The sequence below is a fragment of the Macaca fascicularis genome, chromosome 16, assembly GCF_037993035.2.
Source record: "Macaca fascicularis isolate 582-1 chromosome 16, T2T-MFA8v1.1".
Taxonomy (NCBI): Eukaryota; Metazoa; Chordata; class Mammalia; order Primates; family Cercopithecidae; genus Macaca; species Macaca fascicularis.
In genome coordinates, this window is record NC_088390.1 from 69,772,665 (window position 1) to 69,795,164 (window position 22,500).

At 36.0% G+C, this 22,500-nt stretch overlaps 1 protein-coding gene across 14 annotated transcripts in view; it reads left to right on the top strand.

Moving 5' to 3' along the window:
• Window positions 1-22,500, top strand: part of TANC2 (tetratricopeptide repeat, ankyrin repeat and coiled-coil containing 2) — a 440,902-nt gene that overhangs the window by 271,322 nt on the left and 147,080 nt on the right. For all 14 annotated transcript variants that reach the window (XM_015438693.3, XM_015438694.3, XM_015438695.3 and 11 more), the window contains one exon: window positions 4,593-4,718. In XM_015438693.3, coding sequence (XP_015294179.2) covers window positions 4,593-4,718 — 126 coding nt within the window. The remainder of the gene's footprint in view (window positions 1-4,592; window positions 4,719-22,500) is intronic.

Below are 22,500 nucleotides of genomic sequence, written 5' to 3' on the forward strand. Positions count from 1 at the left end.
AGCTCTTATCATAGTTGAGCACAGAGAAGAACATTAATGTTATAAAATATAAAACTCTGTATTTATTAATAGTGATGAGCTGACTCTGAATTTTCAGCCTGCCAAGAAATCTTTTAAAAAGAGCTTTTACTGCAAATCTTGCTTATTTAAGATAGAAAAGTAGAATAATTATATATTGTAACTAAATGAAGATCAAATAAAAGCAGAGATCTTGAGCAGGCAGGACACATCCTGGCACTCTTTATGATAACCGGTCCAAAGTGTCAGTAAAACAATTGGGCATTTCAGAGTTATATTATATATAAAAGTTGGTTCAAACACTTAATTATAAAAATGTCTTTTGAAGCTTAAAGTACCATAAAATGTGCTAATTATATTTCACAGAATATCACTTTGATTTTTCTGTAAATCAAATCTGAGTTTTTTATTTTTCGTTGTATTTATTCTTGAAATTAGCTGATTCTACCTTTTAAACAAAATAAAGCTAGTGTAATCTACCATGTTATAGAACAGGAAAGAATTTTCCTCTGCCTTTGTAGATACAATTCAAAAGAAAGTCAGCCTGTTCTTGAAACCATACTTTACCCAAACAGCCCTTGGTCCCATTCAACAAATTAACTTAATAAGCATTTTTTGAGCACCTATTTTATGCCAGGCATAATGCATTTGCTGAGAATAGAATGTAAATAAGACATAGTCCCTGCTCATATAGAGCTATTAGAATACTACAGCCTAAGCCATGCTCAGATGTTGAAAGATCAACAGGTGTATCACTCTGCTATTGGTACAATAATGCTGTGTAACAGACTATCCAAAAATATAGCAGCTTAACATAATCATTTATTTTTACTCACCCATCTCAGGTTAACTAAGGGTTGATTGGTCTAGGCAGTTTGGTTAGGTTTGGCTCCAAGCTGGAGACTGGCTCCAGATCCACCTTATTCTGTCCTCCTTGGACCAGTGGGCTAATTGGACATATTTTTTCATAGTGTTGGCAGAACCAAAAAAGACAAGCCCAATTCCACAAACACATTTTAAATCCTTCCTTGTATCACATCTACTAATACACCATTAGTTAAAGCAAGTCAAATGATCAAATCCAAAGTCAAGGGCAGGGAAGAGTGCTCAACCTCTAGTGGGAATTACTGCAAAATGGGATTCAAGGTCTGGTGGGGGGAACTGCAAAGACAGATGAGAAAGAGCGTGTATATAGGAGAGGCTGAAGAACTGGGGTCAGTATTTCAGTTTGCTATGGGCATGTTTTGGGGAGCAGCAAATACAGAGATAATCAGTAGCTCCCTTCCACTGCCTTTGTTGGACTATTATGACCAAGCAAAATGCCACCAAAATGTTTCACCTTGCCTTTGCAAGGAGAAACTGGGTTATAATTGTGTCTTGAATGTTGAGAACATGGATTGAAAGCTTCATTGTAATATTAAAGTTATGTAATTGAGGAATTTGGGGAGATGGTATAAAGTTAAAAGATTTCTCAACTTTTTGTGTTGAGAAAGTACCTATTTTTATAGTATTATATGGAAAGTAAGCTGCTAATAGTGTGTGTGGCTTGCTGGCATTGGAGAGGCACAGGAAAAGAGCAAATTAGTCATTACCAGCCCGGGCAACAAAGAGAGACCCTGTCTCTACAAATAGTAATTTTAAAAAATTAGCTGAGCTTGGTGGTGTATGCCTGTAGTTCCAGCTACTTGGGAGGCTGAAGTGGGAGGAGACCCTGAGCCTGGGAGGTCGAGGCTGCGGTGAGCCATGACCACACCACTGCACTCTATTCTGGGCGACAGAATGAGACTGTCTCAAAAAAAAGGAATTCATTTCCTTCTCCTGTTGCCAACATCACTCCCAAATATATTTACCATACCCTAAATGTCATGATATCAAGAGTTTACTCTGTTACAATAGTTGCAACAGTTTCTGAGCTCTATGTAGTCCTTGTGCAGAGGAAGATTTTTGGTGAAAGCTTCTGCTTAGAATCAGTTATAGGTTGAGTATCCCTAATCTGAAATGCTCCAAATTCATAACTTTTTGAGTGCTGACATGATGCTCAAAGGAAATACTCATTGGAGCATTTCATATTTCAGATTTTTGGATTATGAATGCTGAACCAGTAAGTATAATGTAAATATTTCATAATCTCCCCCAAAATTCAAAATTTTAAAACACTTCTAGTCCCAGGTATTTCAGGGAAGGGATACTCAATCTATATCAGTCTTCTTAATCAACTGATTTGTCTCCCTGGGCCAATGGTGTGGCCTCTGTTTGGGATTAATGACCCATTTTCAGAGCTGCTGTGGAATACATATGAATTGGAATCTGTATCTGTGAAAAGTAGGATATCCTAATACAAAGGATTCATATAATGACTAATGTTTTGTAACTACTTAGTAAGTTCTAGGTAATATTTATGTTCAGAATATCTATGAAGGGAAGGGAGATGATACTTGTGGTAGTAGTTTTAGTAAAATTAGGGGAATAGTTGTGCTCAGACTATCCTAATATTATTGTCCTAATATGGGAGAGGCCAAAAATTACCCATAGGGATTCTTAGCAAAGACATAAGAATCTTCCAAGCATCTCTCCAGGCAAGTAGCCCATGCATTTCTCTTAAGAGACTGGACAGAATGTCTTCATTGTTACACTTTCTGATTGTTTTATTTCCCTTTAAAATAAAAGCCATAATTCAAGAAAAGCATGTTACACACTACCCAGCACATTACAGGTGTTTAACAAATACATGTTCATTCCTTTTAGTTCTTTGCACCTTAGTAATAAACTTTTAAAAAGATTATTCCTTCTTCTTTTTTATATAAGCAGAAGAATCATCTATACCATCAAGAGAAAGAGAGAGTAAGAGGTAGAGAAACAGAACCATATTGCTAATAACAAGAGTTATGCAAAGTTTAAATATGGTGTATCAAGAGATAGTGTGCTCCCACCATTGGAAATGTTCAGGCATAAGCTATACAACTACATTGAAAGAGATAACAGAGTTGAGCATTACACAGGTGTTGGATGGGACAGCCCTTAAGGTCCATTCCATTCCAGTAATTTTAATAAAATATTCTTTTGACTGCTGTCTGCTACATTCTTTAGTAAAATGTTTCCTTGCTCATCTTTTTTCTTTCCTATACACTGATTAGAAACTATGGTAAAAGTATTGTTATGGCACAGTGCTGACATTTTTTTATTAACAATTTTGTTATATTTGTTAAGTGAATGAACAGGTTAACAAATGAATATCAGTACCCAATGTCAATCATCATAAACAACTTATATATGAGGTTGGAGATTAAGTTTACTTACTGTCGTAATTCTTGTTTCCTTATGCTGAGGGAATTCTGAGCTGTCTCCCCTTCCTCTTTTCCTTCTTAGTTTATATTGAATAGCTTATTTATAATCAGCTATTAGGTAAGGTAGTATATGTCATTGGTGGCAAAACTGGATTTCTTGATTAAAATTTTGGATAAAGTCTTTGAGGCAAATGACCATGTAATCTCAACACATCTTACAATTTCTCATATACAGAAATATACTCCCCAGGTATTTGGTGGCAAAACATTTGAGGCCCAGCAGCCATGAAAAGATAATCTTAGGGTTTTTTTTTCACTCTCACCAACTCAAACCAGTTGTTAGTAATAAGTTGGTAGCTAGTATTTTCTTCCTTTTTTTGTGTTTTTGTTGTTGCTGTTGTGTTTGAAACAGGGTCTCTCTCTCTCTGTTTCCTAGGCTGTAGTGCAATGGCATGACCATGGCTCGCTGCAGCCTTGACCTCCCAGGCTCAATCAATCCTCCCATCTCAGCCTCCTGAGTAGCTGGGACTACAGGCACACACCACCACGCTCGGCTAATTTTTTTTGTGCGTTTTTGTGGAGACGGATTTTCGCCATGTTGCCCAGGCTGGTCTTGAACTCCTGGGCTCAAACGATCCACCCTCCTCAGCCTCCCAAAGTCCTGGAATTACTAGCACGAGCTACTGGTAGCTAATATTTTCAAACAATAAAATGGATACTCTGGTATTTCTTATAATTTGAAACATTTTTTGTAAAATTAATTTTTTATTTCACTCAGTTTTTAGTAAAAACCCATTTACTATTTCTTTTGATAACAAAGAAACTTCCTTTTTCTTACTGTCTCTGCAGTTTTCATGATCCAGACATTCAGAGGCAAGATGGCATTTTAAGCTTTTGGACTAGCATTTTGTTTTTCATTTTAAATCCCACATCTACCATTATCTGTTTCTTATATGAAGTAAGGGTTTATGTTTATTTGCTTAGCTTGTTTTGCTTTTTGAATAGGAAATATTTAATCCCTCTGTTTAAGGTTATAGAACCTCTTAGCAAGCACAGGTTTATTATGTACTGTCTTAAAGTAGCAAGTAAAACGAAGGGTTAATATTTTTTACAAACCACTTACTTGGATTTTTAAAAGTATAAAATACATGTGTTTTATATGTATTACATATTTTGCATATATATGTTTTGGCTGGAGTAAGCCCTGATTCCAAAGTTCTGGAGATACAGACTAGCTGAAAGACATTTTCTGAACTTGAATATTCTAACTAAACTTTTCTTTCTTGTCAGCCACCAGCTCTGCCCACTTGGAAGACCTTGCTTACCTGGATGAGCAGAGACATACACCTTTGAGAACCTCTCTGCGAATGCCAAGACAGAGTATGGGTGGTGCTCGCACACAGCAGGATTTAAGAGGTTAGAACCACAGAAGGGCTTTAAGGATGCGTGGAAACAGATGGAAATGGGACAAAGCCAAAAAGTTCCTTCGTTTCCTATTCCCATACTTACTTAAACTTCCCTTAAAAAGTGAAATGATCATTTTAGCATGTGACCAGTTCATTTCTGCTGAGTCTAGAGAAAGATAAACACAAATACATTGTACTCCTCATAGACAGGCATTGTGTAATTATCAACATTTGGAAGCATTAGTTCCTCGAAATTCTGAAAGAAGACAAATGTAAAGGGGCTGTGGTAATGGGGGAAATGACCTTTTTAAGATCTTGGATTTCAGAAGTGAATATTGCAGGTGAGCTGTACAGGTTGAGCATTCCTAATCTGAAAATCCAAAGTCCAAAATGCTTTGAAATCCAAAACTCCGAGTGCCAACATGATACCACAGCGGAAAATTACACACCTAGCTTCATGTGATGGGTTACAGTGAAAACTTTGTTTCACAAAATGTTGAGTAAAATTACCTTCAGGGTATGTGTATAAGGTGTGTATGAAACGTATGAATTTCTTCTTTAGACCCAAGTCCTATCTCCAAGATCTTTCATTATATATATGCAAATATTCCAAAGTCCAAAAATATCTGAAATTCAAAACACTTCTGATCCCAAGCATTTTAGATAAGGGATACTCAAGCTGTATTTTGCTAGGGATTTTTTTTTCATTTTTGTTTTAGTGGCCATTTCTAGTAACATGCAATACTTTTATTATCTTGGTCTTTTAGAAAGTGCCTATGATCCTGGCCTAACAAGTTCTACATAACCTATCCTTTTCTCACTCAGGCACCTGTTGCCTTACCTGCTTTGTGGCATGCTACATGCTTCTCCAAGCTGGCACTGGATATTTTTAAAGATTTTCATTTTGTTATAATGATGGTCTAGTTGAGGAGCCTCTTATTGGTATTTCTGTCTCTCTCGTGTGCTCAAAATGAACCAAACTGTCTCTGATAGCTTTTAACAGATAGTCTCCTTTCTCTGGTATGTTAGCAATCTCTGTCTCTACCAAAAGTGTGTTTTTTATTTTATCTTACAGATTATTTTCAACTTTCTTTAGCTTTTTTCCTCACCAGTTGTCCTATTCCCTACTGTAAGCAGTATAGTGCCACATGCATAATTCCCACGGGAAGGAATTTGTACGTGTCCACTGTCCACTCTAGACATCATTGTGCTAACAGTTTGTCAGTGATGGCTAAGCAAATAGGAGCATAAAATAATTGATTGTATTGCAACAATTACCATACCTCCCATCAACAGCAGTTAGTTGATAACCTCAATCATACTTTTAGTTCCCAGTCCTTTTGTCCATCATGCTTGCCAGTTCTTCAGTTTGCCATATACCAGTTGCATGGCATGTGCAACTGTGTATTTACAGTCCAGAAAATGGAAATATGTCAAGCACTATTTTAGACTGATTACATCTAAAGCCTGAATAAATTTGATCAAGAGACCAAATAATTGATTTGCCCCCCGACCGGAATGCACAGCCGTAATAAAGAAGATTGGACAGAACTACTGATCTATAGGGACCTTCAGATTTGATTGAAAATCTGCCACATTGGCATCATCTTGCATCTCATTACTAAAAAACATACTGACATTGCTGACTTTATTTTCTGCTTTACTAACCATTGAATAATAGATGTTATACTATATAGAAAACAAAATTATTTGACAGATTTCAGCAATGAAATTTTTGGGAAACCTTTATGTTGAGTTGTGTTGATATGTGATAGCACCTATCTGCTTCTAGTATCTGAAGATTTAATAAGGTGTTTAACAGATACATTCTGGTGAGCTTGATGTTTACAAATACCAGTTTTACCTGGAATGCAACAAAGATATTTTCCATTGCATTGATCTTCAGCTGAAACATTCAGTGAAACAACAAAAGCACATTCAGAGATTTTCCCAAAGCTTACCTAAATCTTTAGGAAGGGCTCTACCTGAATAATGAATTTCTAAAAATACTAATTTCATATTCCTTGCAAATAATGTCTTAACTTACTGTTTACATTAATATTTAAACTGGAGTTTGTCCATTGATGAAGTTGCTATGATGTTAGTATTTCAGTTCCTTGAAGTCATCTTTATTTTTCAAGACTTTTCCTTTTAGCAGTCTAAATGGTTAGAACATGCCATCCAGCTGGGTACATTGAGCCATAAGAAGCAAGGTGTTTACTTAGCAGTGTAAAATGTGCTAAAACTAGTAATAACTTTAATTCAGAATTTTCAGAATTTAGAGTCCCTAAACAATAATCTTCTCTCAAAAAGTAACATGTTGTCTTGATTATTGTTTACAAATGAATTGTATGGCTTAGGATACAACTTAAAACACATTATCAAGAAAGGAAAGCTAACTTGGGCAGATAAACTTTCCTTATGTTTCTGCAGACCTGCTTGGCAAGCCTTTATAATTTGTGATTATTATATCCACAATGTTGTACTTTATTTCAGAAAAAGGATCAGATTTGTTTTCCTGGAATAATTGTTAAAAACATGTCACATCATGCTTTCTAATTTTAAGAATGTACAAATTGCAGTCATATTTCAGTTTGACATATTTTCCTTCTGATTTTGATTAAAATGAAACTACCCCAAAAAAAGTAATAAAATGAAAATCTTTTTTAGTCTGCATTAAGGTTTGTCTTTCCACTTTAGAATAGAGGTGTATCTTTCCACATTTTAAAGGAGTACTCCAACAAGTTCTATGAAACAGGGTTTTTTTTAACTTTTATTTTAAGTTTAGGGGTACACATGCAGGTTTGTTACATAGGTATGAGTCATGGGGGTTTCTTGTACAGATTATTTCATCACCCAAGTATTAAGCCTAGTATCTATTCATTATCTTTCCTAATCCTCTCCCTCCTCTTGCCTCCTCCCACCAGTAGGCCCCAGTGTTTGTTGTTCCCTTTTATGTGTCCATGTGTTCTCACCATTTAGTTCCCCCTTATAAGTGAGAACATGCGGCATTTGGTTTTCTGTTCCTGCATTAGTTCGCCAAGAATGACAGCCTCCAGCCTTATCCATGTTCCTGCAAAGGACATAATCTCGTTCTTTTTTGTGGCTTCATAGTATTCCATGGTGTATATGTACCACATTTTGTTTATCCAGTTCACCATCGATGGACATTGAAGTTGATTCCGTGTCTTTGCTATTGTGAACAGTGCTGCAGTGAACATATGTGTGCATGTGTCTTTACGACAACAATTTATATTCCTTTGGGTATATACCCAGTGATGGGATTACTGGATTGAATGGCAGTTCTGTTTTTAGGTCTTTGAGGAATTGCCACACTGTTTTCCACAATGTTTGAACTGATTGTGGAAAACACTCCCACCAACTGTGTATAAGTCTTCCTTTTTCTCCACAGCTTTGCCAGCATCTGTTATATTTTGGCTTTTTATTAATAGCCTTTCAGACTGTTATGACATGGTGTCTCACTGTGCTTTTGATTTGCATGTCTCTAATGATCAGTGACATTGAGCTCTTTTCCTTTTTTTTTTTTTTTTAATAATTTTACTTTAAGTTCTGGGATACATGTGCAGAACATGCAGGTTTGTTACATAGGTATACGTGTGCCATGGTGATTTGCTGCACCTATCTACACATCATCTAGGTTTTAAGCCCCGCATGCATTAGGTATTTGTCCTAATGCTGTTCCTCCCCTTGCTCCCCAATCCCCCAACAGGCCCCAGTATGTGATGTTCCCCTCCCTATATCTGTGTGTTCTGCCATTGAGCTTTTCATCATAAGCCGGTTGGCTTCATGTATGTTTTCTTTTGAAAAGTGACTGCTCATGTCTTTTGTCCATTTTTTTAAATGGGGTTGTCTGTTTTTTTCTTAACAAATTAATTTAAATTTAAGTAATTAAATTTCTTAACTTAAACAAATTTAAAGTTCCTTGTAGATGCTGGATATTAGACTTTTGTCAGAGACATAGTTTGCAAAATTTCCCATTCTGTAGGTTGTCCGTTGACTCTGTTGATAGTATCTTTTGCTGTGCAGAAGCTCTTTAGTTTAATTGGATCCTGTTTGTCAATTTTTGCTTTTATTGGAATCCGCTTTTGGTGGCTTCATCATGAAATCTTTGCCCATTTCTATGTCCAGAATGGTATTTCCTAGGTTGTCTTCCAGGGTTTTTATAGTTTGGGGTTTTACATTTAAGTCTTTAATTCATCTTGAGTTAGTTTTTAAATGTGGTGTAAGGAAGGGATCCAGTTTCAGTCTTTGCGTATGGCTAGCCAGTTATCCCAGCACCGTTTATTAAATAGGGAGTCCTTTCCCTGTTGCTTTTTTTTGTCAGTTTTGTTGAAGACCAGGTAGTTGTAGGTGTGCAGTCTTATTTTCTGGTTCTCTATTATGTTCTCTTGGTCTATGTGTCTGTTTGTACCAGTACCATTCTGTTTTGGTTATTGTAGTCCTGTAGTATAGTTTGAAATCAGGTAGTGTGGTGCTTCCAGCATTGTTCTTTTTGCTTAGGATTGCCTTGGCTATTTGGGCTCTCTTTCATATGGGTTCCATATGAATTTTAAAATAGTTTTTTCTGGTTTTGTGAAGTGTCGTTGGTAGTTTGATAAGAATAGCATTGAATCTTACCAATTACTTTTGGCAGTATGGCCATTTTAACAATATTGATTCTTCCTGTTCACAAACATGAAATTTTTTTTTTATTTGTTTGTGTCATCTCTGATTTCTTTGAGCAGTGTTTTGTAGTTCTCCTTTATAGATATAATTCACCTACCTGGTTAGCTGTATTCCTAGGTATTTTATTCTGAAATAGTTTTTTAATCACAATTCTGGTTTTAAATGATCCTAGAGATAGTAGTTAGTGCTTATATACACCGTAGTGTACCCAGTAGATAACTAAGTTTATTGACTGACTGATTTCAAGTATAGAGACTGTCTGAAATAATATCCTCTGGATATATGTCTAAAGAACATTTAAAGTGGCAAACCATGCATTGATTGGGAACTTTGTATGGGCAGAATCTTGTACTGTTCTGTTAAGAGCAGTGTTTCTCAAACTTTTTGGTCCCAGGATCCTTTTATATTCATAAAAAAATTACACAGATGGCTATGGCTGTCCCTCTAATCCCAGCACCTTAGAAGGCCAAGGTGGGAGACTTACTTGAGCCAGAAGTTCAAGACCGGCCTAGGCGACATAGAAAGACCCTATCTCTACCAAAAAAATTTAAAAATAGCCATACAGGGTGGTATACACCTGTAGTCCTAACTACTCAGGAGGCAGAGGTGGGAGGATCACTTGAGCCTGTGAGGCCAAAGCTGCAGTGAGCCATCATGAGCCATTATTGCTCTACTGCACTCCAGTCTGGGTAATAGAAGGAGACCCTGTCTCATTTTAAAAAGAAATTATTGATCTTATATTTATATGGAATAAATTGATATTATCATATTGGAAATTTAAAATAATACATTAAATATTACTTTGTTTAAAATAATATGTTTTAAAATAATAATAGGGATTGTTGAAATATTCATTTATTCATTTTTTGTAAATAATAGACCCATTACATGTTAAAGTTATGTCAGCTGTGGAAAATTCCACTGTACACTTGTGAAAGAATGAGAGTGGAAAAAGGCAAATAACTTCTTAGTGCTATAAATATAGTTTTGACTTTGCAAACTCCAAGAACATATCTCAAGAATCTAGGGATCTCCAGATGACGCTTTTATTTTATTTTAGGATCACAATGTTTAAAAACAAGTTTTGTTGGCTCTACACCTCCAGAGAGCTCCCAAATCCAACTACTTTTCACCTCCTTCAGTACTGCCTCTCACTGAGACTATTGCAGTAGGCGAGTTCAGTGGCTCTCAGTGCGGTCCTGGGACCAGCAGTAGTGACATTACCTAGGAAGTTTTCAGAAATGCAGATTCTTTAGCACCATTCCACACCTACTGAATCAGAAATTCTGAGAGTGGGGCTGGCAAACCATGTCTTAAACCTTCCAGGTGATTTCGCAGATCACACTTTTAAAACCACTAGTTTATCCAGCACCTATAAAGAACTCAATCAAATTTACAAGAAAAAAACAACCCCATCAAAAAGTGGGCAAAGGATATGAACAGACACTTCTCAAACGAAGACATTCGTACAACCAACAGACACATGAAAAAGTGCTCATCATCACTCGCCATCAGAGAAATGCAAATCGAAACCACAATGAGATACCATCTCACACCAGTTAGAATGGCGATCATTAAAACGTCAGGAAACAACAGGTGCTGGAGAGGATGTGGAGAAATAGGAACACTTTTACACTGTTGGTGGGACTGTAAACTAGTTCAACCATTGTGGAAAACAGTGTGGCGATTCCTCAAGGATCTAGAACTAGAAATACCATTTGACGCAGCCATCCCATTACTGGGGATACACCCAAAGGATTTTGAGTCATGCTGCTATAAAGACACATGCACACATATGTTTATTGCGGCGCTATTCACAATAGCAAAGACTTGGAATCAACCTAAATGTCCATCAGTGACATACTGAATTAAGAAAATGTGGCACATATACACCATGGAATACTGTGCAGCCATAAAAAAGGATGAGTTCGTGTCCTTTGTAGGGACATGGATGCAGCTGGAAACCATCATTCTCAGCAAACTATCACAAGAACAGAAAACCAAATACCCCATGTTCTCACTCACAGGTGGGAATTGAACAATGAGATCACTTGGACACAGAAAGGGGAGCATCACACACTGGGTCCTATTGTGGGGAGAGGGTGGAGGGAGGGATACCATTAGGAGACATACCTAATGTAAATGACGAGTTAATGGGTGCAGCACACCAACATGGCACATGTATACATATGTAACAAACCTGCACATTGTGCACATGTACCCTAGAACTTGAAGTATAATAATAAAAAAAAAATACACTAGTTTAGAGGATATCATTGTAATTGAAGATAAGCTTTATGCCTCAAGGTCCATACGGTCTATTTACAAAAGTGCAAAAATGCGTAGTTTGAGAGCTGGTTACATGTTATTCATGAACATGGTTTAAGAGTACAGGCATAATTCATTTACCAGTTGCCTTAATAGTAACTGTGGTTATATGATGATAATGGTAGTCTTTTGACAGCTGAAGCAGAAGTTGTTGGGATAACATCTCCACGTGGGATATTAACATCAACATTGCTTCATTAGTAAAAAGTCCTTTTTTTTTTTTTTTTTTTTTACTCTTCAAGACAGCTGTTTTGAACAACTGTTCTACAAAAATTGATGTTTCCAGAAACCTGGCCCAACAAGGGAGAGGTCATATGAGTCTACTGTCCAAAGTTTCGTTGCAGCAGCTTAATAGATTCCTAGCTGTCAACCCTCCAAGAGCTTGAATGCTAATGATAAAAGTCATAGAAGATTGTGTGCTAGTACAGAGTATATAGCAAGCTAACCTACTACAAGCGCCTTTTCTAGTCCCAAAACCTAATGTCTTTGATACATATTAATTTGAATTAATTTAACTAATAAAGTTTTTAACTTAAAATTTTAAAGTTAGGCTGGGCATGGTGGCTCATGCCTGTAATCCCAGCACTTTGGGAGGCTGAGGCGGAGGGATCACCTGAGGTCAGGAGTTTGAGACCACCCTGGGCAACATAGTAAAACCCCATCTCTACTAAAAAAAAAAAAAAAAGAAAGAAAAATTAGCCAGGCATGGTGGCGTGTGCCCGTAGTCCCAGCTACTCAAGAGGCTGAGGGCTTAAGAATCACTTGAACCCAGGAGGTGGAGGTTGCAGTGAGCCAAGATCGTGCCACTACACTCCAGCCTGGGCAACAAAGTCTCAAAAAAAAAATTTTTTTTAATTATTTTGGGGTTCATATTTTTAAATTTAATCACCATTATGTTAATGTGGAGTTATGCTAAAAATTATCCACCTGAAAATATCCACTCTTTCTGATCATCTTAATGAAAGCTCTCATTCCACAGAGGAAGATAGAAACTAGGTTTGCTGCCTATTACAAGGAAGGAAGAAATAGTTTATTTTTATGGATAAATGTAATAAATCTTATGATGGGTTATATAAAGGGAACCAGGAATAGTTAAAATATAGAAAGCAAATTCTAGCCTAGTGACTTCGAATGGTAGCTACTTGGGTTAAATTAACAACAAATTATTAATATTGAGACCTTAACCTGCCTGGTATTAAATTATAACCACCCTCTTCTACTTGAAGAAATTATATATTGCTAATTAAAACTTCATTTCTCAATATATGCTGGTTCCTTAGAACTTTCACTAAATCTCATTATATAAAAGGCCATTCAGAGGCTTTGTGTTTAGTTATTAGCTACTTTAGTAGACACTAGGTTGGAGGGCATATGTAGAAATGATAGTCTGATTCATTGGCAGAATTTATGTGAAATTGGCCCTGCCACAGTTAACTTGGTTTTATCAAAGCAATAAATTTAATTTTTATCAAATCCGTGCTTCAAACCATTTATGAGTCCTGTACTGTTCTGAAACAATGAATCCTTTATGAAGATGACTAAGATGCATGTCATGAAGCTAAATGCTCTTACATTAGCCTACTGAGTCACACATCCCTGAGGTTGCTTAGTCATCTTGATCATTGCCTGGCTGGCTCTCACATTTGCAAGGGAATATTTCCATCAGTCTTTTCTGCCTCATTGTTCATTATTTCATCCCTACAAGTAAGGTTAAATTTTCTTCTTAAGTAGATTCAAAACCCAAGGATAAGGTTGCATGCATATAACTTCCTATACTAAATATTATATGGGTAGATTGTAAGTTTTAGTTGTATGAGGTTGTTCCCCTCACCCCCAACCAGCTCTTCTGCAGACTACCTAAAAGTTTGAAAATGTCCTTGAATGTCTGCTAGATACTAGTCTGTGCTTTTTGGAGTAGTCTGGTTGTGATGTTTTTTAAAGCAAACCTCTACTTGTTGAAGTCACTCTATAAGAAAATAATTTAAAATAATTTATTAAATAAAGTCACTCTAGATATGTGCACAAATCTAATAAACCAGACTTATTTAGTAAAGTTTGAAAACCTTAACAGTAGCTGATACATGACAAGTTCTTCCACAAGACCTGCAAGAGAAAAATAACCTTTGAGAAAGAGAAGAGTTTATAAACCACATAATCTTCTAATATTCATATACTTACTTTAAAGAAAGGCTGTGGAATAACATGAACAAAACTCTCATCTTGACATCTAACTCTGCAAGGTATCTCACTGGAAATATTTTAAAGTGCCTTGAGTGCAGTAAAGAAAAATACTCCTAAGCCATTTTGATGTTTTGATCTAAATTAAAGAATAAGCTTCCTCAAAAGTGACTAGATCTATTAAAGTAACCACAATGCCAATAAATTTACCTAGATAACACTTTGCAAAAAAAAAATTGTAATTCAGTAGAATGATCTAAGTTTTTTAATCTTGTAGTATATAAAAGGTTTCTTGTGAAATAACTTCCCCAGATACTCATAAAATTACAGAACCAGATAATTTCATTTGTAGGGCCACAATGAAAGGCTATTTCATCAATGAGAGTTCACTTTAAAATGTTTTATCTTAAATTTCAATGAATTAAAATAGCCAGTTTTGATATTCCCAAAAATAAATGTTGTATATCACCTTAAAAGCCAGCACTCTAGGAGCACAAAACTTAAGACAACTGTATTGACATAGTTATAAATATTTTATCAAGTATTTCCTATTTTAAAAGCTTTACTGTTTTATGTTTTCTCTACATTTTGAGGTATTAAATGTGAGGAAGCGTATAAAAAAACGACAACCTCTGAGAGAATTGGGTTTTCCCTTTTTTTTTTTTGTTAAATGTTCTCCAAAGATCTTTGTTCCGTTTCTGAAAATTCCACTCAGCAGTGACTCCAGATTTTTCTCAACAAATGTTTTCCCATAAGACCAATGTCAGAAAGCTGAAATTTAATATGCAAGTTATTCAAAGATTCAAAGAAAGAATTTTTTCAGAGTAAAATAAACCTTCCCCCCTTTTTCATCCCCCCATTAATAGAAGGCAATGGACTTTGTAAAACACTAAGACAAATGTTAACAGTGAGACACTCTTCAAAAGGTATAAAAGTGATAGCATGCATTTACTGGAGTTCTTACTCTTTGTGGGCACAGTGCTTAGAGCTTTAAACATATTCTTATTTAATCCTCACAACTCTTTAAGTAGTGGTAATAAGGAAACTATGTCGTAGGCAACATAATATAAAAAGCAATCAGTAATACAATCATAGCAGTACATTGGCTTATGGTAGATACCCTGTACTCTGCGGTATTGGAGATGGCAAAGACTGTTGAATATTTCAGCAGGAGCTGTGGTCAGAGAGGATACCTGATGGTTCATTCACCCAAACCAGCTTCAACTCCTCTCTTCCTTAATAGTACCTCAGTTTTCCTTTCATTTGAGCTTTAAATCTTGGAATCAGCATTGAGTCACCATCTACATTATCTCCTATATCCAGTCAGGACCAGACCCTGAGGGTCCAGCTCTCACAGAGTTTCTCACATTCTTTCTATATTCTCCATTCTCAATATTGCTAATTAACTTGCCTCCCTCCTCTGGTCTTTCTATCTTCTTCTTTTTTGTTGTTGTTGTTGTTGTTGTTGTTGTTGTTGTTGTTTTCTGTTTTTGTTTTTTTTTTTTTTTTTACTTTTATTTTAGTTTCCAGGGTGCATGTGAAGGTTCGTTACATAAGTAAACGTGTGTCTCAGGGGTTTGTTGTACAGATTATTTCATCACCCCGGTATTAAGCCAAGGACTCAACAGTTATCTTTTCTGCTTCTCTGGTCTTTCTGTCGTCTAATCAGTCTAATGCCTGGCTGCCAAAGTAATCTTTCTAAAATGTAGCTCAGAATGATGTATGTCATTTCTCTGTCTTATAGTCATCATTGCCAGCATCCTTGTTAAAGTTAGTATGCAGGAATAGAAATTACCAACATTTAAAAGCAATTTTGAAGAAAATAAGTTACAATTTGTTACCTTTAAAATTAACTCTGTTAATACTTAAGAAAAGCTAAAAAAAAAATTTTTACAGAATAGACACTGCCAGATGGACAATGAAATAGAACATGTAATGGAAAAGAACTAAAGGAACAGAGATAGTAAGATAATGTATAAGAATATGCCAACACAATGCTTAGTGAATTTTATTAGTTCAGTAAAAAACAAAGACTAAAATTATTTCTATGCCAGATGAGTCATCAGTATTTGGCATCAGTATTTTTAGTACTTAAAAAGAGGTAACAGGCTGGGTACAGTGGATCATGCCTGTATTCCCAGCACTTTGGGAGGCTGAGGCAGGAGGATCACTTGAGGCCAGGAATTCGAGACCAGCCTGGGCAACATAGTGAGACCTGTCTTTACAGAAACTTTAAAAATTAGCCATGCACAGTGGTACATGCCTGTAGTCCCAGCTACTCAGGAGGATCACTTGAGTCCAAGGCTACAGCTTCAGTGAGCTATGATCATGTCACCACACTCCAGCGTGGGTGACAGAATGAGGACCTGTCTTAAAAAAAAAAAAAAAAAAAAAAGAAAGACAAGGAGAAGTAATAGAGTGACAAGGCAACCTGTGGAATAGGAGAAAGTATTTTCAAACCATATATCTGATAGGAGTTAATATCCAGAATATATAAGAAACTCCTACAACTCAATAGCAACAAAACAATGTTTAAAAATGGACAAAGGGGCCCGGCGCAGTGGCTCACGCCTATAATCCCAGCACTTTGGGAGGCCGAGGCGGGCGGATCACAAGGTTAGGAGGAGATTGAGACCATCCTGGCTAACTCGGTGGAACCCCGTCTCTACTAAAATTACAAAAAATTAGCCGGGCATGGTGGCAGGCGCCTGTAGTCCCAGCTACTGGGGAGGCTGAGGCAGGACAATGGTGTGAACCTGGGAGGTGGAGCTTGCAATGAGCCAAGATCGCGCCACTACACTCCAGCCTGGGCGACAGAGCAAGACTCCATCTCAAAAAAAAAAAAAATGGACAAAGGATTTACATAGACATTTCTTCAAAGAAGACATACAAATAGCCAATAGGTATATGAAAAAATGTTCAATATCACTAATTGTCAGGGAAATGCAAATCAAAACCATAATGAGATAGTACCTCACACCTGTTAACATGGCCATTATTTAAAAAAAAAAAAAAAGACAGTAACAAGTTTTGGTGAGGATGTAGAGAAATCGAAACCCCATACACTGTTGGTGGGAATGTAAAATGGTGCAGTTGCTGTGGAAAACAGTATGGAGGTTCATCAGTTATTTAAAGTAGAACTACCATATGATCCAGCAATCCCACTTCTGGGTATTTATCCAAAAGAACTGAAATCAGGGTCTCAAAGAGATATTTTCACTCCTGTGTTTATTGTAGCATTATTCACAATCGCCAAGAGACAAACTACCTAAGTATTAAAGGATGAATGGATCAAGAAAATGTGGTCTATATATCAATGGAAAAGAGATCCTGTAATGTGCTACAATATGAATGAAACTTGAGAACGTTCTGCTAAATGAAGTAAGCCAGTCACAAAAGGACAAATATGGCATGATTCCTCTTATATGAGGCATCTAAAGTAGCCATCAGAATAGAAAGTAGAATAGCGGTTGCCAGGAGCTGGGAGAAGGAGGAAATGGGGAGTTCCTGTTCAATAGGTATAAAGTATCAATCATGAAAGTTGAAAAAGTTCTAAAGGTCTACTATACAACATTGTGCTTATAGTTAACCATGCTGTACTATTCACTTAAAAATTTAAGAGGGTAGATTTGTGTTTTAATTAGCCTCTCCCCCTATGGAAGAACAAACATCAGGGGTAGGCAACAGATGGCACTGAAATGTGAAGGTAATGGTAAGTCCATGATGCTGCCAAGACTCCTGAAAGTGATTGAGAAATGTGTAAAGTGAAAAGACTTGAACAGAATTTGACATCAAGAATGGGAAGACAGTATGAAAGCATGATCATCACTAGCATTTATTGAGCGTTTACTATGTACCAGGTTTCATACTAATAACTGCATTATCATGACAGCCCCATGAGGTATATGTATCCCCTCTTACAGAGTAACAAAATCAACATGGAGAGAGGAGTTAAGTAATTTGCAAAAGGTCACACAGTTGGTATGTCTGAGCATATAACCTACCATGATATAATACTTGTGGTTAAACGATCCTAGTGGCTATAAATTAGAAACAGAGGATTGTGACCCAAAGGAGAGGCAAATTAAGATATAGAGAGAGAGTAGCTGATCTAGTAAAATTAAAAAGCCCTAAGCCTTGCTAGGAAATACTAAACTCATGAAACCCCATGCTTTTATATAGCACATGTCATATCACATAATGTTTTCAGAGGACTGAAAGTCTTAGACTGGGCGCAGCAATCCTCATTGGTGAGCACTATACAGAAAGGACACCTCAACAAGGAACATAGTGTTTTCAGAAATAAACTGATTGTTCCCAAGGAGTCCCCTCACCCCCGCCATTTTTAACTTTTTTTCCCCGGTGTCCTATGAGTGAGATAAAAGTTTTAGATCAAGTTCTAGAAAGGTCTTAGATTGAGAATCATCAGCTCTAGAGAGTTCTTTTCAGACACATGCCTGACTTCATTGATCCTGTTTTTTACAGAGGATAATGGGGAAGTGGGGAGAAATGAAGTGGCAAAGGGCTTCTGTGAGGGAGCAAGGGAAATAACATTTGAGTCATTGTTAGGTTGTAGTCAGTATCACTCAGTTCTCATATGTTCAAAATCTGATTCACGTAAATCTTTTTTTAGCACTAAGAAAGAATCTTAAAGATTTCATCCAAGTCCTTTGTTTCACATTTAATGAAACTGCCTCTAAAAGCAGTTAATTCCACTTGCGCAGGGTAATAGAATAATAAACTTTGAACTAGAATCCAGATCTACCTTAGTCATTTCTCTCTTACCCTCTCCATGATTCTCTGTTACACTCTCAGATTTCAAAGATTTGCCAAATCTCAGGATGAAATGTACTTTTCAATCTAAATAGTTAAAATAAAAACCAAACCCCAGATATGTTTTTTAATCGTTGGGTAAAAAAGTAAAACCTAATTTATTTTAGTTTAGTTTAGGTATTGATCTAATCTCTATATAGAATAGACTGTAGGCTGCCAAGTAAATATCGTATATTCTTAATTATTGAGGACATCTGCTCATAGTGAAGGTTGATCTTTTCCCTCCTCTTTTTAAAAGAGTTGCTTTTTTAAGAGTCCTTCCCACCATCCTCTGTAGTAATTACTAAGATATGATGAAAATATCTATCTCCTAGCTTAGTCTCTTTTGTTCTTGTTTTCTCCCTTTTTTCTTTTCACTAAAAAAGACTTGTTTAAATACGTCTGTTACTTCTTTGTCTGATTGTATTTATTAGCAGAAATCTGATAGGGTTAGAAAGATTGCTAGGTCGATTTTATGTAATACTGATCTATAGGGACAGGTTGTTCTGCTGATTGCTTCTGGAACTTCAGTAGGTCTTTTTACCTTGGCTAACACCTACCTATAAATAGGTAGCTGTACTGACTGTACTGTAAGAACTAGTTGCTGAGAATTTTTAAGCTAAAAATATTCCTATCAGAGTTAATGAGGTAAAATCATCATCTGGCACCTATGGCCTGGCAAATGAATACACACTTTACTAAAGCATTTTAAAGCCATAATAAAAACAGCATGTCTGAATTCCAGCTTTTGTTAATGGAAGAATTGCCTGGTTAGACTAAGCCTTCCATAGATAACAATTATGAAATATGAACCAAATACAAAAAATAACTATTTGAAGGCACTGGAGAGTGGCAAAAGGCAGATGGAAGTGGGAAGTGAGTTTACATTTGGAATATAGGGACCAAAACCAGTATATTTTCAAGTTTGTGGCATTTTGCTTAAGGACTCTTTCCAATCTGTGGTGGCTTCAGGTGGCAGAAAGCCACAGCTTTACTTATTTGAAGTATCAAAGGACAGAATCCCAAAGCTGGCAGAACACTGGAAAGTTAGCAAGGAAATTCTAAAAGAAAGGGAGCTGCAGAGGCGTTGGATCCCAAAATGTGTGTGTAAGCCCTGCCCCAGATCCTTGGCTGACTACTGAACCATATATGTATAGAAGAAATCCTAATAAGCTCTGCAAATAAAGAAAAACCCAGAAGCTGAAAGAACTTAGGTATTTCAGCTGCTTATTATAACTGAGGAGAATTTGAGCCCAACTAAGTTAACGTGAACAAAAATCAGCATACTTGAGAGGAACATAACAGAATCCAGAGATTCTAAAATGTATATGTTAAACCCAGTGTAATTGAATAATGTACCCCAAAAATTCATGTCCATCCAGAATCTAAGAACGTGACCTTTTTGGAAATAAGACCTTGCAGGTATAATTAAATTAAAATGAGATCACACTAAATTAGGGTGAGCCCTAAATCCAATGACGGTATTTTTTAAAAAGAAGAGAAGTCACACAGAAGTACACAAGGAAGGGGCCATGTGAATTTGGAGGCAGAAGTTGGAGTGATACAGCTATATAAGCCAAAAAACACCATGAATTTCTAGAAGCCACTAGAAACTAGGAAGGGGGGGAAAACTTCTTGAGCCTCAGAGGAAACATGGCCGTAGGGACACCTTGATTTTGGACTTTTAGCCTCCAGAACTGTGAGAAAATAAAATTTGGTTGTTTTAAGCCACAAAGTTAGTGGTAATTTGTTATGGCAGCCCTAAGAAACTACTACACCAAGAATGTTAGTAAAAAGGAAGGAAATATTATAATAAAGATAAGAGCAGAAATCAGTGGAGTAGGAGATAGACAAACGTTAGCAATAATGAACGAAGCCAAAATTCGTTATTTGAAAAAACAAAATTTATGAAGCCCATAAATAAAATCTATGAATCTTAATATTGCTTAAGAAAAATGGGACAAAACACAAATTACTAATATCAGGAATGAAAGAGGAGATATCACTACACATTCTACAGACATAGAAAGCATAATAAGAAAATATAAGAGATGTTATAAATGCCAATAATTACAACAACTTAGATGAAAATAACAAATTTCTTGAAAAGCACAACTTAACCAAAACTAACACAAGGTGAAATAAAATATCTCAGGGTCTCTATTTCCTTTGAGAAATTGAACCTGCTATCAAAAATCATCCAACAAATAAAACTTCATGATCAAATGGTTTCACCATTGAATTCTATCAAGTATTTAAGAGTAGATGAGTAGATCATCTGACAGGTATATGTTTAACTTTTTAAGAAATTGCAAAATTATATTCAAAAGTGGTTGTATCATTTTTGTTCTCACTATCCATGTATGAGAGTTTCAGTTCCTTCTCATTCTTGTCAGTACATAGTATGGTCAATCTTCTAAACTGTTGATATTCTGCTACTGTGTAGTGATGTCTCATTGTGCCTTTAATTTGGATTTCACTAGTAACTGATATTGATAATCTTGTGTGCCTATTTGCTATCTGAATATCTTCTTTACATTTTGAAAGTTTTTTATCTAGTTTGGATACACGTCCTTTAACAGATACTTGATTTACAAATATTTTTTCTTCGTTTATGGCTTCTCTTTTCATTCTCTTAACAGTGTCTTTTGAAGACAGAAGTTTTTAGATGTCCAACTTGTGAATTTATGTCTTAGAGGACTGGCCTTTTTGTGTTGTGTTTAAGATTTCTCTGACTAATCAAAGGACACAGATATTTTCTCCTAAAAATTCTGTAGTTTTATGTTTTACATTTAGGTATCTGATTTTGAGTAAATTTTTGTATATGATGCAAGATATGTGTCAACATTCTTTTTCTTTTCGGTTTTTTCTTCTTGGAGGGGAAGATACAGATACCTAGTTGTTCCCGCACCATTTGTTGTAAAGACTATTCATCTATTGGATTCCTTTTGCACCTTTATTAAAAAGTATTCATCCAGAGATACATAGTTCTATTTCTGGACTTCTGTTTTACTTATATAATATTCTATATTGATTCTAATAACATACTTTATTACTGTAGCTTTATAATATATCTTGAAATCATGTCAACCCTCTAGTCTTCTTTTTTAGAGTTATTTCAGCTATTCTAGAGTCTTTACATTTCTTTGTGAAGCCTTGTAAATTTCTACCAAAAAAAAAACTGCTAGAGTTTTTATGGAGATTGGATGGATGGATGGATGATGGATGGATGGATGGATGGATGGATGGATGGATGGATGGATGGACGGACGGACGGACGGACAGACAGACAGATCAATTTGGGGGGAAAAGATAGATAATTTGGGGGGAAATCAACTTATCAGTATTGAATCTTCCAACCCATATAGTATATCTCTGCATTCATGTGGACCTTACTTAATTTCTATCAGCTATATTTTCTAGCTTTCAGTGTATAAATATTGAAAATCTTTTATACTTATCCTTCAGTATTTCATATTTCTTATGCTATTGTAAATGATGTTGCTTTTAGCTTGATTTCTAATTGTTCATTGCCAATATATAGAAGTACAATTGATTTTTACCATATTGCTCTTGTATCCTAAAACCTTGCTAAACTCACGTATTAGTTCTAATGGCTTTTTTATAGATTCAGTAAGATTTTCTGCATAGATGATCATGTTGTCTGTAAATAAAGATAATCTTAGTTCTTCCTTTTTCTTGCCTTGCTACTCTGACTAGAACTAATACAATGTTGAGTAGAAACAGAGCAGAAATTCTTGCTTTTTCTTGATCTTAGGTGGAAAGCG